This window comes from Dromiciops gliroides, chromosome 5 (genome assembly GCF_019393635.1).
Source record: "Dromiciops gliroides isolate mDroGli1 chromosome 5, mDroGli1.pri, whole genome shotgun sequence".
Classification (NCBI taxonomy): domain Eukaryota; kingdom Metazoa; phylum Chordata; class Mammalia; order Microbiotheria; family Microbiotheriidae; genus Dromiciops; species Dromiciops gliroides.
The window spans coordinates 146620562-146637531 of record NC_057865.1 but is presented as its reverse complement, the minus strand read 5'-3'; the positions used below and the strand labels follow the sequence as shown (position 1 = coordinate 146637531).

At 35.8% G+C, this 16970-nt stretch overlaps 1 protein-coding gene across 1 annotated transcript in view; it reads left to right on the top strand.

Annotated features, from left to right (window-relative positions):
- KMT2E (lysine methyltransferase 2E (inactive)) overlaps nucleotides 1-16255 on the top strand; it is an 86804-nt gene extending 70549 nt beyond the window's left edge. Inside the window, 12 exon segments of the mRNA XM_043965953.1 lie at nucleotides 2722-2886; nucleotides 3445-3753; nucleotides 4517-4771; nucleotides 4895-5039; nucleotides 5645-5898; nucleotides 6472-6528; nucleotides 6644-7210; nucleotides 7759-8060; nucleotides 10278-10366; nucleotides 10470-10595; nucleotides 10774-10871; nucleotides 12019-16255. Coding sequence (XP_043821888.1) covers nucleotides 2722-2886; nucleotides 3445-3753; nucleotides 4517-4771; nucleotides 4895-5039; nucleotides 5645-5898; nucleotides 6472-6528; nucleotides 6644-7210; nucleotides 7759-8060; nucleotides 10278-10366; nucleotides 10470-10595; nucleotides 10774-10871; nucleotides 12019-13515 — 3864 coding nt within the window. The 3' untranslated portion in view covers nucleotides 13516-16255.
- The last annotated feature ends 715 nt before the right edge of the window (nucleotides 16256-16970 follow it).

The following is a 16970-nucleotide window of genomic DNA, read 5'->3' as shown; positions in this document are numbered from 1 at the left end:
ATCTCAGAGATTGTGACTTGTCTGTGGTCATGCAGCTTGTAAATGGTAGTGTTGGGGTTTGTACCAAAGATCCAATAATCCTATGTCCAGCATTCTTTTTAGACAGTTGTTTATTATGCTGCTCCACAGCTTATATTTTTTAAATCAAGAAATAATTTGAAAAGTTGAAACTAGGCCACCCCATCTACCTACCCCTACCCCTCCAGAATTTTTTTTTTCCTTACACTCACTTTCTGCCCTTACTTTCTTGGTTTATGGGTCTACTCCTTTAGTTAGGTTTCATTCTTTTTCACCAGGCATTTGGGTAATTTATTTCTAGATAAATTTTCTACCATGTAGTACAAAGGTTGACTGTAGTTCACCTTTCTCTGGAAGGATATGTTTTATTTCGAGTGTTTTGCCTTTTGAGTTTACTAATAAAAGTTTATATATATGTATATATATATATATATATATGTGTGTGTGTGTATATATATATGTATATATGTGTGTGTGTGTGTATATATAGATATAGATATAGATATAGATAGATATATATAGATGAATGCTGTTGATATTCTGGTCTGTGCAGTAATATTGCCCTGAATTTCTTTCATAGATTTTAAACTTCAAAGAGAAAAGTAGTTGATGCACCCATAATACAGAAAATTGGAAAGCAGCTAGGATATAGACAGGGCCTGAATAATGAATGGTTACCTCATTGATTAAGTACTTGCTATGTGCCAGGCATTGTGCTAAGCATTTTACAATTATGCTATCATTTGATCCTCCTGAACAACACTCTGAGGTTGGTGCTCTTATCTCTATTTTACAGTTGAGAAAACTGAAATGGGGCAGCTAGGTGGTGCAATGGAATAAAGCACTGACCCTGGATTCAGGAGGACCTGAGTTCAAATCTGGCCTCAGACACTTGACACTTACTGTGTGAAACTAGGCAAGTCACTTAGCCTTCATTGCATTGCCCCACAAAAAAAAAGAAAAAAAAAAAAAGAAAACTGAAGCAGACTGAGATTAAGTGACTTCTGGGGTCACACAGGTAGTAAATGTCTTGAGGCCAAATCTGAACTCAGGTCTTCATGACTCCAAGGCACAGCACTCTTTATCCAATGTGCCACCTCACTGCCTATTAGGGAAGGCTTGCCCTAATGACAGGATAAAGCAAAGAGCAGATAGATGCTTAAAGTGAGGACTACTGCATGGAGTTTGTTGAATTATATTTACCTTTCCAAAATATTCTTGGGCAATTTTTTTTTTAAACATAGCTGTTGGAAGGCAACATAGAAAAATACTTTTCGCTGAGTTCTCAGTGTTTTTGGAAGAATATTATGAAGTAACTACAGAACTGTATTGCATAGCTCCACCTGGATGTTTTGCTGATGTTTCAAGCTCCATCTTTGCTGCCCCTCCCCCTAGTTCTTTTGTTGATGATATTACTATCCTCCAGGACCAACTTTCTACTTCCATTTTCAATCAGTTGCCAAATCCAGAATGTCTTTTTGTATTTGGCCTTTTATTTTATTTTTAGCTTTATTTTTTAGTTGTATTAAAATTACCCTACCTCAGGATTTTCCAGTGGCAATAACAAACCTTCATTATTTATCAAATAAAGCTCCTAATCTTGACATAATATACTTTTTTTTTTTTAGTGAAGCAATTGGGGTTAAGTGACTTGCCCAGGGTCACACAGCTAGTAAATGTTAAGTGCCTGAGGCCAGATTTGAACTCAGGTACTCCTGAATCCAGGGCCTGTGCTCTATCCACTGCGCCATCTAGCTGCCCCCATAATATACTTTTAAGGTTACCTTTCTAGCCTTTGTTCCTTTTGTGCACTCACATATTCTTAATTCCAGCAAAACTAGACATGCATCTTATTCTACATCTGTTTTTTTTCCATCTCTTTTCTTGGAATGGATTCAATCTCCCCCCTCCCTCCTTCCTTTTATTCAGCGTCACCATCTCTGTGAAAGCCTTCCCTTTGGACTTTACTTGCTCAGCTTTGCTCACCCCTAGCTGAAAGGGAGATCCCATCTCAAATTTCTCTTAGCATATTACCTGGACCTCCCATTGACACTGAACTGACTCTCATTTAAGATAGTGTTATTTGTCTTTTCCCCCATACTAGAGTGTAAGCTCCTTTAAGGCATGATCTGTGTCTTCTTTGGTTCCCCTAGTGTTTCTAGCATATGACCTTTGCCATCAGTAATCAGAGGCTGATTAATACTAAATTAAACTGGGTGATATTTTTCAAATAAAATATTCCTCTGAGGTGTGTGTGTATCTGCATGTATAACTTGGCTATACAAATATCAAGTGATTTGGTTGTGTCTTATTTTAAAATACTGTTTGATATATATAAAATTCAAAGCTATGGGTTTTTAAAAATATTCTCATTAAGCATTAGTCTTTCATGGTACTAATTTCCATTTTAAGAAACAGATTTGTTAGAATGATTATTAAAAATATTCTGGAGAATATGTTTATGGTCTTCTGACATTGAATTAATATTGTCAGTACTGTCACAGTGATTTATTTCCTAATAAACTTTTATATTTATCCCCAATGTGTAAGCATTATGGGATCCTAAAAATAGAAAATTATTAAGAACTTTTTAGATTTCTTTGACATAATTGGAAGAGACCTGATTGGAAGTGATATTATTACTTTACCTTTATTACACTTATATAGGTGTTTGTTAAAAGATTGTCATATTTGGTTACCTAGACAAGAGAAGAAAGGAAAATGGAAGCGATTCTGCAAGCTTTTGCCAGACTTGAGAAGAGAGAGAAAAGAAGGGAACAAGCGTTGGAACGAATCAGCACAGCAAAAACAGAAATTAAAACAGAATGTAAAGATACACAGATTGTCAATGATGCTGAAGTTGTTCAGGTATATATGCCTTCACTTTAATTTTCAGTTTCCAACTAAAATTGGATACCTGTAGTTATTAGAATAGCACCAGGTAGTTCTATGTTAAATGGTCAGAACCAAAAGATAATAGATATAGATACAGATATGGGTTTTGGGGGGGTTTTGGTGGTTTGTTTGTTTTTTGTTTTTTTGGTGAGGCAATTGGGTTTAAGTGAATTGCCCAGGGTCATACAGCTAGTAAGTGTTAAGTGTCTGGGGACAGATTTGAACTCAGGTCCTCCTGACCCCAGGACCGGTGTTCTATCCACTGCACCACCTACCTGCCCTAGATATAGATATGTAAGAATTATTTTCTTTCTATGATAAAAATTGTATTTTTTTCTTTTTATCTAAAGTATTACACCTGTATCCATAAGAAAAATGTCAAGATTTTTGAAGATTACAGTCTGCTTTTTTTGCAAATGATTTTTTGTTTCCCTTAACAATTTACTAGGAGAAATTATTACTGTTTCTGTCAGTCATTTTTTTCATTTTTCATAATGCCAAAAATGCCATTTATGGTTTATATCTTAATAGGAAACAACAAAGGAAGAAACTGCAAGCAAGCCAACCCCTGCCAAAGTAAATAGAACTAAGCAGAGAAAAAGCTTTTCTCGAAGTAGAACTCACATTGGACAGCAACGCCGACGACACAGAACTGTCAGCATGTGTTCAGATATCCAGCCTTCTTCTCCTGATGTAGAAGTTACTTCACAACCAAATGAAACTGAGAATACTGCACTTGCAGCAGAGCCTGAAACTGAAACTGCCATAGCAGAAATAGTTACTGAGACTGAAGTTCCAGCACTTAATAAATGTCCTACAAAGTACCCCAAAACAAAAAAGGTAGGATTTTTCTAAAAACAGGTTAACAATGAAAACTTGTTTTCTCACAAATAAGTGGCTAATAATGTTCCTGTTTCCCTTATGTTTTCTTTTGTTTTGTGGGGCAAAGTGACTTGCCCAAGAGGCCATCTTTGAACATAGGTCCTCCTGAATCCAGGGCTGGTGCTTTAGCCACTGTGCCACCTAGCTTCCCCTTCCCTTATGTTTTAAGTGAGATTTTCCGTTTGGATATTGCTAATTCAGCTTTTACTAGGCAGTCTTCTTATACATCATTGAAATAAATTGGGTATACAGTTAACGTGAACAGGTTTTCAAGGTCAGGCATCTCACTTTTAAACAAGAAAAATGTTGAGGTTTCTGAAACCGATAATACAAATGTACATATTGAAAAAGGCTGGATTTCATCTAAAAAATTTTAAATGTACATAATGAAGCCACCTGCCCCTTAATTTTTACTATTGCAACACATTGAAAACTCCATTTCCACATAAAGCTAAAATAGAATCCACAATAAATAATTCACATAACATGTTAAATTGTTTCTGGGGAAAATCTATATGCTAATGTGACATATTTCCATTTCTGTGTTAGAAAATGGGATTAAACAACCGATTAGCTTAGTGTAATAATTATATTTATTATTGGGTATAAAGTTTCGATTTTTCTAGTATAGTATTTTATTTTTTACTAAAGCTTTTTGGAATTCTAGAATTCCTGACATCTTTTCTCATTCATCCTTTTCTTATCCTTTTTTTTTATTTAGCACTTAGTCAATGAATGGTTAAGTGAGAAGAATGAGAAGACAGGAAAATCTTCAGAGAGCCTTTCAGAAAGGCCTCTTCGAATAACTACAGATCCTGAAGTATTGGCTACACAGCTCAACTCTTTACCAGGCCTCACTTACAGTCCCCATGTCTATTCTACTCCAAAGCACTATATTAGATTTACTTCACCATTCCTTTCTGAAAAAAGGAGAAGAAAAGAACCTACTGAGAATAGCTCTGGCTCATGCAAAAAGGTAAACTTTTCTTGGGGTTAGCAATATCAGGATAAACAGTGTTCCATTCTAGTCCCATTCTGGTGCTTTTTTCAGTTTGCTCTACAGCACAGGCTATATTAACTCTGGCTTTTGTTATTTTAGCGATGGTTGAAGCAAGCATTAGAAGAAGAAAATTCAGCAGTTATAGATAAATTTAGTTCATTATGCCAAGAAAGATCTAGAAGCCCTGCTGTCAATGGTGAAAATAAAAGCCCACTGTTACTCAATGATAGCTGTTCACTTCCAGGTAAAGATACTTGTTTTTGTTATTAGTCTGGCATGAATCAAACACTGTGCATCTCTTTGAAGTAAGCTCAATTCTGTTTTTGTTTCTGTTTTAAAATTCTAACTTTTGCACGATTATTTCTATTTTGAAGAATTGGAGAGTAACCAACTGTTTTGGCTTTTTAACTATCAGCTGACCCACTGGACAACTCATTTAAAACAGTACAATTTTTAAGGTGTTTTGGTTGTGTGCGTTTTTTTAATAGCACTTTTTTATTTATGTTTTGTTTTATAATCAATTTTATTTAAAATTTTGACTTTCAAATTCTATCCCTCCATCTTTCCCTACCCTAAGGTGGTTAGCAATCAGATATAGGTTATACATGTACAATTATGTAAAACATAAAATAGTATAATTTAGGAAGAACTTGTCAGTGTCAACTTCAACATCTATACTCTGAAAATTGTTTGGCATGCTGGACCCTTGGAATATTCAAATTAAGCTCTCAATAATTTCAGTTTTTAAAAAAGATTTGAGTGGTATACTAGCATTACAGAATAAGGGGTTTTTTTAGCTTAAAGCAAATTGTGTTGTTTGCTAGAAATTGTTTTGTTTTTGATATACAGATTTAACTACTCCACTAAAAAAACGAAGGCTATATCAGTTATTGGATTCTGCTTACTCTGAAACCTCCACACCTACTCCTTCTCCATATGCTACACCAACTCATATGGATATCACTGCTACAGACCCATCATTATTTGCTACTCCTCCTAGGACGAAATCAGAAGATGAATCTTGCAGGAATGGTTATAAACCCATATATTCACCAGTTACTCCAGTAACTCCCTGTATACAGGGAAATGCTATGCACTTTGAGGTGAGAACACACAAATGTTTTTTTTGATATTTTGCTTCATATGGCTTGGCTTTGCTACACAGTGTTTGAGAAAACTGATGTCCAAATATCCTCTAAAAATGTAGAAGGTACCTTTCTAAATGATTTAAATAAAATGAGCATAGGTTTTAGAATGGTTTAATCAATGGGAATTTTATACCACAAAAAAAAAATAGTTTGTTTCTCACATTATAACTATATATACATATGTGTGTATGTTAAACCAGTATCTACTTTAGGAAGCATTTTAAATTGTTATAAAGAGGTTTGTACCAATTTTATATTTGTAGCATACTGGAATTTCAGTTTGTAAATGTTTATTTTGATCATCATTTTGTTAATTTCTCTACAAATGAATGCCAACTTTGATTCTGTTTCAGTCAACAACTGTTTTATTTACAGTATTACAATTGTAATAATTGTCTTTATCTGTACTGCAATGTTAAAACAGAAAGCTTTGCATTTGTGCCCTGAATTATACAAAATCAGAACTTCTGTTACTATTGGATTTAGATTTGACTTCATTACTAATCATCTTTTTTTTTATTTAAATAGAATATTTCCTCCCCAGAAAGTTCACCAGAAATTAAAAGACGAGTTTATAACCAAGAGGTAAGTATTCTTGTAATAACAAGGACTTAGTGGTATATACCTTAGATTTATAAATTCTAAAAATTAAGGCATCAGCTGTGAATGTTGATATAATTTTTTTTTCTTTTTCAAATAGGGCTATGAGAGAACACCGACTGTGTTGACTATGGGTCCTTTTAGAAATTCTAATTTGCCAGAAATGGGCCTGCAAGAAATAAAGACGATCGGATATTCCAGCCCAAGAAATAGGACTGATGTAATTAGGCAGTGCACTGGGGAAAAGGAGTCTTTATCAGACCTACAGACTGGAGTTGATGTATTGGAGCACACTGCCATTCCTAAAACCATGGAAACCCCCTCACAGGATAGGACTGACTCTAACATCCAGCTAGAACCTGCTCCTTGTGGAAGAGGCACAGTTTACTCTTCTTGGGTTAAAAGTCCTGAAAGAACGAGTGTGAACTTTTCCTCAGTAAATTCTAATTTAAGGGACTTAACACCTTCCCATCAACTGGAGGTTGGAGGTGGTTTCCGAGTAAGTGAGTCAAAGTGCCTAGTGCAAGACGACTCCAGAGGTGTGTTCATGGAGACCTCAGTGTTCTGTTCCTCAGAAGATGGGCTCCCCCCAGGGTTTGGAAGGACAGTTAACGACAGCACGATCGAGGGGAGTTGTACACCCCAGAATCCACCACAAAAGAAAAAGGTGAAATCTTTTTTCTGTTATCTCTACCTACATCTTCTGAGCCTATGTGTAGTTTAAGAAACCTTTTAGATGCTGTGAGAGGCTTGATTTTATCTTTGATGCTTACTGGGAATTTAATTTTTCCACATTAAAATTTGCATTGGTAGATGGGTAGTTTTTTACATCTGGATTAATTTTGTAATTCATTTAATCTAAGTAAATAAAAAGAATAAACTCCAAACAGAAAAGAATTAAGCAAAATAATTGTAGCATTGATTAGACTAATAGAATGCCTGAACTACAAGGGCACTTTATTCCTTTCTAAAATTTTACATGTTAAAGAATTTGAAATCCACAGAGATTTGCCTTAGGCTTAAATAACTAATTGCAGAATATTTATCCTAAATGTCTTGATTTTACTGTTCTCTTTTCTTTTTCCTTGTGGTAATAATTCAGTATGTTTTAGCAGGAATGAGCATTAGATTAATCATCATCATATTCCTGTTGTACTACTTAATGTGTGACCTTGAATTTCAAAAATTATTTGTTTTTCTCTATTGTCATCTTAGGTGTCCTTATTAGAATACCGTAAAAGACAGCGGGAAGCTAGGAAAAGTGGCTCCAAGGCTGACAACTTTTCTCTAGTTACTGTGTCACCTCATGCTACTATGGGTGGAAACATGAGCAACAGCAGCAATACCAGTGATGGATGTAGCAACAATGGTGAAAATGGGGAGCAAGCAGACCACCCAGCTAGCCTGCCTTTACCATTGCCCACTGCTGTTTATAATACTGCTTCAGAAGAAATCAGCAATAACTGCCCAGTAAAAGAAACTTCTTCTGGTGAAAAAAACGAACCAGAAGTTCAATGGTAAGTGTATGGATTTGTGCCTAAGATTTTAGAACTTGAAAAAAAAGTATTTTAAGTACTAAAAACTAGTATATGAAAGAAGTTAGTACTGATGCAATTTTCAGAGAGATGGCAAACAGATAATGATGGATATTTTAAATTGGAAACCCTATTTGTATTTGGGGGAGAATGACACTGGTTAATTGTTTCTTTTTTTAATCAAATTAGAAATGGGGTTGTGCTCTGCACAAGAATGTTCAAAATATATTTTCTTTTAGATTCTTTTTAATTCTGGAATGTAATAGATGATTTTCATTAAGAGAAGTGGTCTTGGGGGCAGCTAGGTGGCGCAGTGGATAGAGCACTGGCCCTGGAGCCGGGAGTACCTGAGTTCAAATCTGGCCTCAGATACTTAACACTTACTAGCTGTGTGACCCTAGGCAAGTCACTTAACCCCAATTGCCTCACTAAAAAAACAAAACAAAACAAAAAAAACAACAACAAAAACAAATGAGAAGTAGTCTACTCCCCTTTTTTTTCGTTATGAGTTTTGTAGTTCTGGTTATGGTAGATCATATTTTAAATCATTTTCTTTGAGCTAGGCCAGGTTTTTCTTGTACTGCATGGGAACTGAAGGCATAAAACTATATCGATTCTCAGCCTACCTTGGATAAACAAATGCCAAATCAGGCTCTAGCTGTTTTATGGAAAAGGATAAAGATTAGTGTTTGTAATTCTACCAGAATGCTTTTGTAGTCCATTTTCTTACCTCTCTTGGGCTACCGGATTAAAAATATATAGTAGGGATCTATTGATTCAGAAGAAACACCTCCCCCTCTATCTCTCATCATATCATAGTAAATGAAGAATGAATTCCTCCTCTTTACAGGATGAAATACTTTTAAATAATGAATGCTAATACACAAGTCTTCATGTGGATCAAATTCTTTCCTGTAGTACTTGTCTTCTATTTTCAGTTATCTAAAAAAAATTTAATTTTGCCACAATCTAAATCAGAAAAAAAAAAATAGAATTAAACTTATTTTATTACTTGGATACAAGTAATAAGTGCATTTTATAATCAGTTTGCCATTTAAAATCCAACATGATATGACTGTCAAGTAATACAAGCTTTAAAAAAAAATTCTAAAATGTACGTGCTACTAATCTGTTATCTTGGGAGGCCGTATACTTATTCTATTGTTGCTGACATTTCATTTGGAGACCTACCTTCAGAACCATTGTCCTCTTCTTTTGAGTATTTTCAGTGATGATGAATCTTCTTCCTTATTAGGTAGATTTGATTTCTATATAAACAGCCAAAAGTCAGTTGGAGTTGTTGGATGTCATTTGGGTGGAAAGGGGGTAAAGGAAAGGGATGGAGAGTATGACTCAAGTTGATTCTGACAGCAGTGCCCAAAGAGAAGCTTCAAAACAGTAGCAGTGTGATTGAAATAAGTGCCACCTCACCAAGCTAATCTGAAGGTATCACATTTTTGGCTTTTTATTTCTGACCAGATTGGTTGAGGCTGGAGCTGATACAGAATCTGCTTATGAAATGGAGAGCCAGGAGAAAGTGGAGGGAATCTTTTGAGTACTTAGTGCTCCTAATAATATACACTGTTATGGGATAGTAGAGTCTGGATAGAGAAAAAAGGACAAGTCGTTTGGAGCCAATTGTGCTGACTTCTACCACTTTTTTTTTTGGTTTTGTGTTTTAGAGAAGTGGGGGTTTGTGTGCTCAGTAACTCTAAAAAAAGACAGTTGGGTTTAATTGTATAGCTTCATTTTGTTGCCAATGGATAAAATTTCTTAGAGGATTTTTTTCCCTTATTAAGTAGTATAATCACGTTAAATAAGAAATGCTTTAGCATAAAAATAGTCTGTGAACCTTGGTCCTCGAATTAAAGATTGCCATGGTTTTATTTTAAACAAACTATTCTGATGGGATTGATTTTAAAACACTTTTGAAGGGCTGACTAATATAGTAGTAATTCTATGAAGTTAATTTACAAAAGGAGTACCTCCAATAAATATTCCTGATAATATAAATACTAACTTCAAAGATAATAAGTAGATAATAGCAATACAAAATTACTGTGCTCAAGCATCATAAAGACTCTCAGCATATTCCATTGTTTTCTTTCAAAGTTATTTGTCTAAGGTGTAGATACACAATAAATTGGGCTTAAATACAGTATTACATGAAAGGTGAAACAAAACTCTTGTCTTTTAAAGGACTGCTTCAACTTCAGTGGAACAAGTAAGAGAGAGGAGCTATCAGAGAGCCTTACTTCTCAGTGATCATAGGAAAGACAAAGATAGTGGTAAGTTTCTTTGTTCTCCTACCTGGAAGTGAATTCAACTAACCAATGTATATTATAGTCTATAGCAATTCTAATATTCTATTTGGGTTTGCTTCATCTGTAGGGGGAGAATCACCTTGTATCCCATGCTCACCGAATCATGTTCAGTCTTCACCTTCATCTCATTCAAATCACACTCCCCAGTTGCAACTTAAGGTCCCAGTCCCTTCTTTCAGTGAACTTATAGAAGGTCAGTAAGCAGATGACCTATCAATCACAGTTGTAGTTTTAAACAGTTTTTTAATCACTGAGAAGAAAATCTTTATAAAAGTTGGTCTGAATAGTTGAATGTAAATTCCATTGTAGTGTTTGAAAAAGCACTGTTTATCATGTGATTTTACATTTTACTATGGTTTTTTATTTTACAGACCCTGATCCTGAAAATCCAGAGCCCACAACCACAAATGATTGTCCATCCCCAGACACTTCTCAAAAGACTTGTAAAAGTCCTTCAAAAGTGAGCAAGGTAATAACACAGCACCTTGAAATGTAGCAGTTCAGGGGGGAAAAAATTGAAGTTTGGTATGCAGTTGTCAAGACTTGAGCTATACCATAATATCAATTTGTGAACACTGACCTGCTACCCCGTACCTAGTTTGTGTTTCACTTACCTTATTCACCAAATAGTCTTTATTTTCTTTTGAAAACCCATTTGGGGATAAGAAGGGATAGGATTGTGGGGCTCCTTATGAAATAATTTTGTCATGAATATCAGTCAAATCTTCACTAAGTCCTAGCGTAGAATGGAGTGCTAACAGTAGTTTCTCTCCAGAAGTAATTTGACCTGATTCTTCTTAATGTCAGAAATCAGTGATTTCTTTAAATGCCAACATCTCCATTCTATTACAAGTAACTAAAATGAGTGCAGGTGCTCTAAAAATAATGTATTTTATAGTTTAAAGACAGATGTAATTAATAATAAGTTCAACAGGGAAATTTAATAAATTAGAAGTTTGGGTGTCTTATGATTTTCAGGGGTGAAATATTATAATTTTTCCCAGTTAGAAATACATTTCATTAAGTTTTGAGTAATTCAACTTGGATAATCAGAGCGTATTTAATAATAATTTTGTTCATCTCTATACTCCCAGTTTCAAAAAATAATAATAATTCAGATGCTTAGAGGGGTGGCTATTTGTCTGCACCACTGTATTTTACAAAATAATTCAATTTTGAGTTGGGAGTATAATTAAAGTATGCAAATTGCCTTAAGGTGTATGGGCATTAGCATAGTTACCAGTGGAGAAATTTGGAAAGTGTGATATAGTATTGAATGAGAAAAAATAGAAAGTCATTTGTATTTAGCTTAAACTTATTATTCAGATGACCATATAGCATTATCTTTAAAGGAACTTTATGGGAGAAGGTTTTTGAAAATCTAAATTTGAAAACACTGGAGAAAAAATAAGTAGTTATGGCAAATTTATGTTTTCCCAAAATAACAATCCTTGTACTACAGTGTTGCATAATTCTTATTTGTGTGTGTATGTATGTGTGTGTATATGTATCTATACACACATATATATATTTATTTGTGTGCATGTATACACGCAAAAAAAAAAATGTAAAATCAGTATATAAATGTTAAATTGATTCATTCTTTTTTCATGTAGCCTTGTTCACCAGGTCCTACAGTTTCTGCCCAGTCTCTTGGAAAGACGCCCATAAAACCAGATTCTCAGTGGGAGATGGTAGTTAATACACCTGACACTGAGAATGCCAATCCTCAAAAGGCAGAGCTACAACAGAAACAGCTGTCAAATAACGTCCAAGCACTTTCAAAGACTCCTTCTTCTCAGTCGCACATGCGTAGTTCAGCTGAGCAATTGTCGCAAAAGCTTCCTTCTGCACCTTTGAAGCTGCATTGTCCCCCATCACCTCATGTAGAAAATCCGCCGAAGTCATCTACTCCTCTCCCACCCGTACAGCATGGTTACCTTTCACCAAAGCCTCACGCGCAGCAGTTAGGATCTCCCTACAGGGCCCACCACTCTCAGTCACCTCAAGTTGGAACACCTCAGAGAGATTCTCACAGAAATTTTTATCCAGCAGCACAGAGCCTTCAGTCCAATACTCCGCAGCCAGCTACTGGAGCATTATTTACACAGACACCTTCAGGACAATCTTCAGCAACTTATAGTCAATTTAACCAACAAAATTTGAACAGCACTGCACCACCTCCCCCCCCTCCTCCTCCCCCCTCCGCCTCTTATTATCAAAACCAGCAGCCCTCTGCAAACTTTCAGAGTTATAATCAGTTAAAGGGTAGCCTTTCCCAACAGACTGTGTTTACATCTGGACCAAATCAAGCACTTCCTGGTCCGAGTCAACAGCCAGTTCCAGGACACCATGTAACTTCAGGGCATTTTTTGCCATCTCAGAACTCTACCATTCACCATCAAGCTTCAGCAGCTCCACCCCCTCCGCCACCACCCCCCGCTCCAGGACCGCATCTTGTACAACAGCCAAGTTCCCATCAGCAGCACTCTGTAGCACACGTAGTAGGGCCTGTTCATGCAGTAGCCCCTGGTTCCCATATTCATTCTCAAACTGCTGGGCACCATTTGCCACCCCCTCCTCCTCCACCAGCCCCTGCACCTCATCACCATCCCCCCCATCCCACTCCAGGACACCAAGGTCTGCAAGCACAACACCAGCATGTAGTAAACACAGCTCCACCCCCACCCCCACCCCCACCCTCCAGTGTTTTGGCTTCTGGGCATCACACATCATCAGCTCAAGCCTTACACCACCCCCCTCCTCATCAAGGACCTCCACTTTTTCCTTCAAGTGCTCATCCAGCTGTGCCATCGTATCCCTCACAAGCTACACATCATACACCCCTGGGACCTGGACCCCAACACCAGCCTACTGGAACAGGACCACACTGTCCGTTACCAGTCCAAGGGCCGCATCTCCAGCCACAAGGACCAAGCAGTATTCCAACACCTACAGCTTCAGGGTTCTGTCCACATCCTGGCTCTGTAACCCTGCCACATGGGGTTCAAGGACCTCAGCAGGCATCTCCAGTACCTGGCCAGATTCCAATTCACAGAGCACAGGTGCCACCAACATTTCAGAACAATTACCATGGTTCAGGGTGGCATTAACAAGGACTCCTAAAACATTTTTAAGATGTTCTGTAAGATAAACTGTATATTTCATATGTACCTATTCGTGGTACTTTTTAAAGCTTGTACATGAAACTTTGTATAAAAGCAAACACCAGTGCTCTTTCATTGTATTTTTTCCATTTTTTGCTTTTTAAAATTCCTGAAAAACGTGCTGTTAAACCAGTATTAGGTATCTTTATTTTGTAAGTGAACATTCCAGCTGTTTTTCTGGCAGTAGATTTGATGCTGCATAATCTTAAATTTTATTGTTGCAGTTAAATTCATTTAGTGAATGTTTTCTATATTACTTTTTATACGTATGTAATAAATACACAGCTAAGTGATGGCACTAACAGGTTTTTTTTTTCCCCCATTCTGTCAACAGTTCTGTGTGTGCATCTAGGTAGAAAATGCAATACAGATTTTTTTTTTAATAGTTCGGTGTGGACTTGGCTCTTTTGTTTCCTCGGTTATTTGCAGAAAAAAATGTAATTTAATGTATAGATTGTTTCTAATGTCTTCTGACAAGTTCTGTAAATACTGTATTTCTTTTGCGTGTAAAATTGCTTACAGCTTCTCATTTGATATAGTATTGTATATATGACAAGTCTTTTTTGCAAAAATGTGTGATCTTTGTGAAAGTAGTACAGTATATGACATTTAAATTTTTTTAATATACTGTCACATTGCAGCACTGGTTGGGCATTTTAATTCATGTTAATAAATCACAATTATGTCAGTTTTACCAAATTGTCCTGTACAACCTTTAAAATGAATGAGCACTACCTCAGATTTTAGCCAGCAGACAAGGATGGAAAACATTTTCATTGTTTCCCTACTGTTTATGCAGTAGTAAGAGCCAGAGAAACTACTTGAAATACTCATGTAGGTTTACTCAGTGAAGCATCTTACAAGCATATAAAACTAGACCATTCCATTTATGCATTTCACAAGTCATATGTTGGCACAATTACAGATGGAAAGTTCATACCAGATAATTTAAGTTCAGTTATAGGTTAGTCTGAAACCCCATTAATATTTACTTGCTTGCACATTCAGTATATATAGCTGTTATATTCTAGTCTAAAAGTAGATTTGTTATTATTGCAACATAGGATAGATACCCCTAGCAGACTGGGCTAGTAGACAGTCTGTCAAAAATTTCTCAAAATGATTTAGAAACAAATTCAACCCTGTTGTAAAGATAAAGTTACTTGAAAATGGAATGATTCAAGGACTATAACTGATACCTTCTGTTATCAATACTCAATTCCTTGGTCACTGAAATATAGGAAAAATAACTGAAGAGGAAATTTTATATGTGGCCACATAATTCATTCTAAGAAAGAGATAAAAAGGTGACAGCATTTGGATATGACCTTTAGGCATTGTTATTCTATTATTTGGTGTAATGGCCGTTTTTTTCTTCTCCTAAATGACCCTTATATATATATATAATTTTTTTTTTTACCTTAGTTTGTCATTGGAGAAAAACTTTTTCAAAATAAAGGTAAGAAAACATCTAAAAATCTATGTGTTAGATTTGGCAATATTATTATTTTTTGTGTGTGTGTGTGGGGCAGTGAGGGTTAAGTGACTTGCCCAAGGTCACACAGCTAGTGGCAATATTATTTTTAACTTTTATGCCATGTTCTGCCCCTTTTAATATGAATAGGTAGTCACTGGCTATAACTATAACCAGTTATAGTAGTACTTCCATTTAAAAAATTCCTTTTGGAGTAGTGTAGTCAGTAATGGTGGCTTGCAACAATTTAATCTCTTAAGGCTTTGGAGACCAATTTTGTGATCTGGAAAACAGAACATGAGTGAAATTTCAGCCTCTAGATAACCTGAAGTTCTGAATCATGGTCTGGTTACTAGACAAATACCTTGTCTTGGGAATAGGCCTTATTTCAACCAGTGATTCTCAAACATGAAACATAAATCATTGGCTTAATGAAATGATATATATAACAATACATACACACACACACACACACACACACACACATATATATATATATATATATATACACACATATGTGAGTGTGTAGTTTCACTTGTAATGTTTCATAAGCAAAAAGTCTTGATTCTGTTATCTTTTATTCTAATAAAACAAGCAAATTCAGTTACACCACAATACTCTCCACCCCAAAATTATATCTTTAATGATAGGCAGAAACTAGGTGCTACCAAAATTATACATATTTTTTCAAAGAAAAAAATAACCTTAGAACCTACAGTCAAAAGACTAAATTGGGGCCTAGTCAATTTTTCTAATGTACAAAATCTTCTAGTATATTACTATTTCAGAAAAGAGCACAATGAATGTTGTTAGCTTAATGTACTGAACTATACGGAACAAAACTAAAATCCCCACTGTTGCCCCACATCAACAATTGAAAAAAATAATAATAAAGACCCAAGAGGCAACATAGTATAGGGAGAGAATGCTGGTTCTGGAGGCAGGTCCAGATTAAAATCTCAGTTCTCCCATTTTACCATTGTGATGTTGGGCAACTTCTCTCAAATCTAGTTTGCTCAACTGTAAAATGAGAGAGTTAGACTAGATGGCTTCTAAGATCTCTTCCAGTTCCTATGATCCTGTTAGTACTGACCATATATTGTCTTACATATGTTTAGGCAAGTCCAACTGGCAAAAAAAAAAAAATTCAGTTATAAAACATTTCTTGTAAAAGAATAGAAATTGCTTTCAATGCTTCAAGTCTCCACAAGTGCTCAGCTTCTTTATGTGCTATGTCATTATTAGGCTTCACATGGAGAGAAGAAAGGGGAATAGGAGATCAAATCAGGATCAGTGAGTTAGTCCCATCTGTGGTTTAGAGCTAGAAGAAATCAGAAGTCATCTAGTTCAACACTCCATTTCAGAAATGAAGAGAGGCCACGAGAAGTTGTGACTTAGCCAGTGTCACATAGAAATATCCTTTATCAGAGCCATTATTTAAATCCAGGGGCTGACTCCCAAGTCAAACATGCTTGCCAATGTACATGCCAATGATCAAGAGTTTGCTGTACTGTTCTACAACGAATTCTATTCTAGGATATTTCCTAACGTAAGAAATCTGGACAAGTCAAGAGAGTTGGGTTGTAGTCTGAGCAAGAAAATCTTCATAAAATTAGGCCATTAGGACTAAATCACTTCTATTCCTTCTAATTCTGAAAGCCTAAACAACTCATGTAGTTACTTTATGTTTTTGTTTTAAGTCTGGCAGTGATCTCAGAGTATCATCTAACGCCCAACATCTGGAAGCTAAATCAGTTTTATGTCAAATATTTCAAAATCTTAGCTTTTCAAAATTCTTATATCTTATCTATCCTTCTCTTGATGCAATTTAAGCCCCTCCCCTTTTATTCAAAGAAAGTTCGAAGAGATGATGAACAGGAAGCATCACTGATTAAACCCTAGCGTTTGGAAGACTACTCACTTGTGG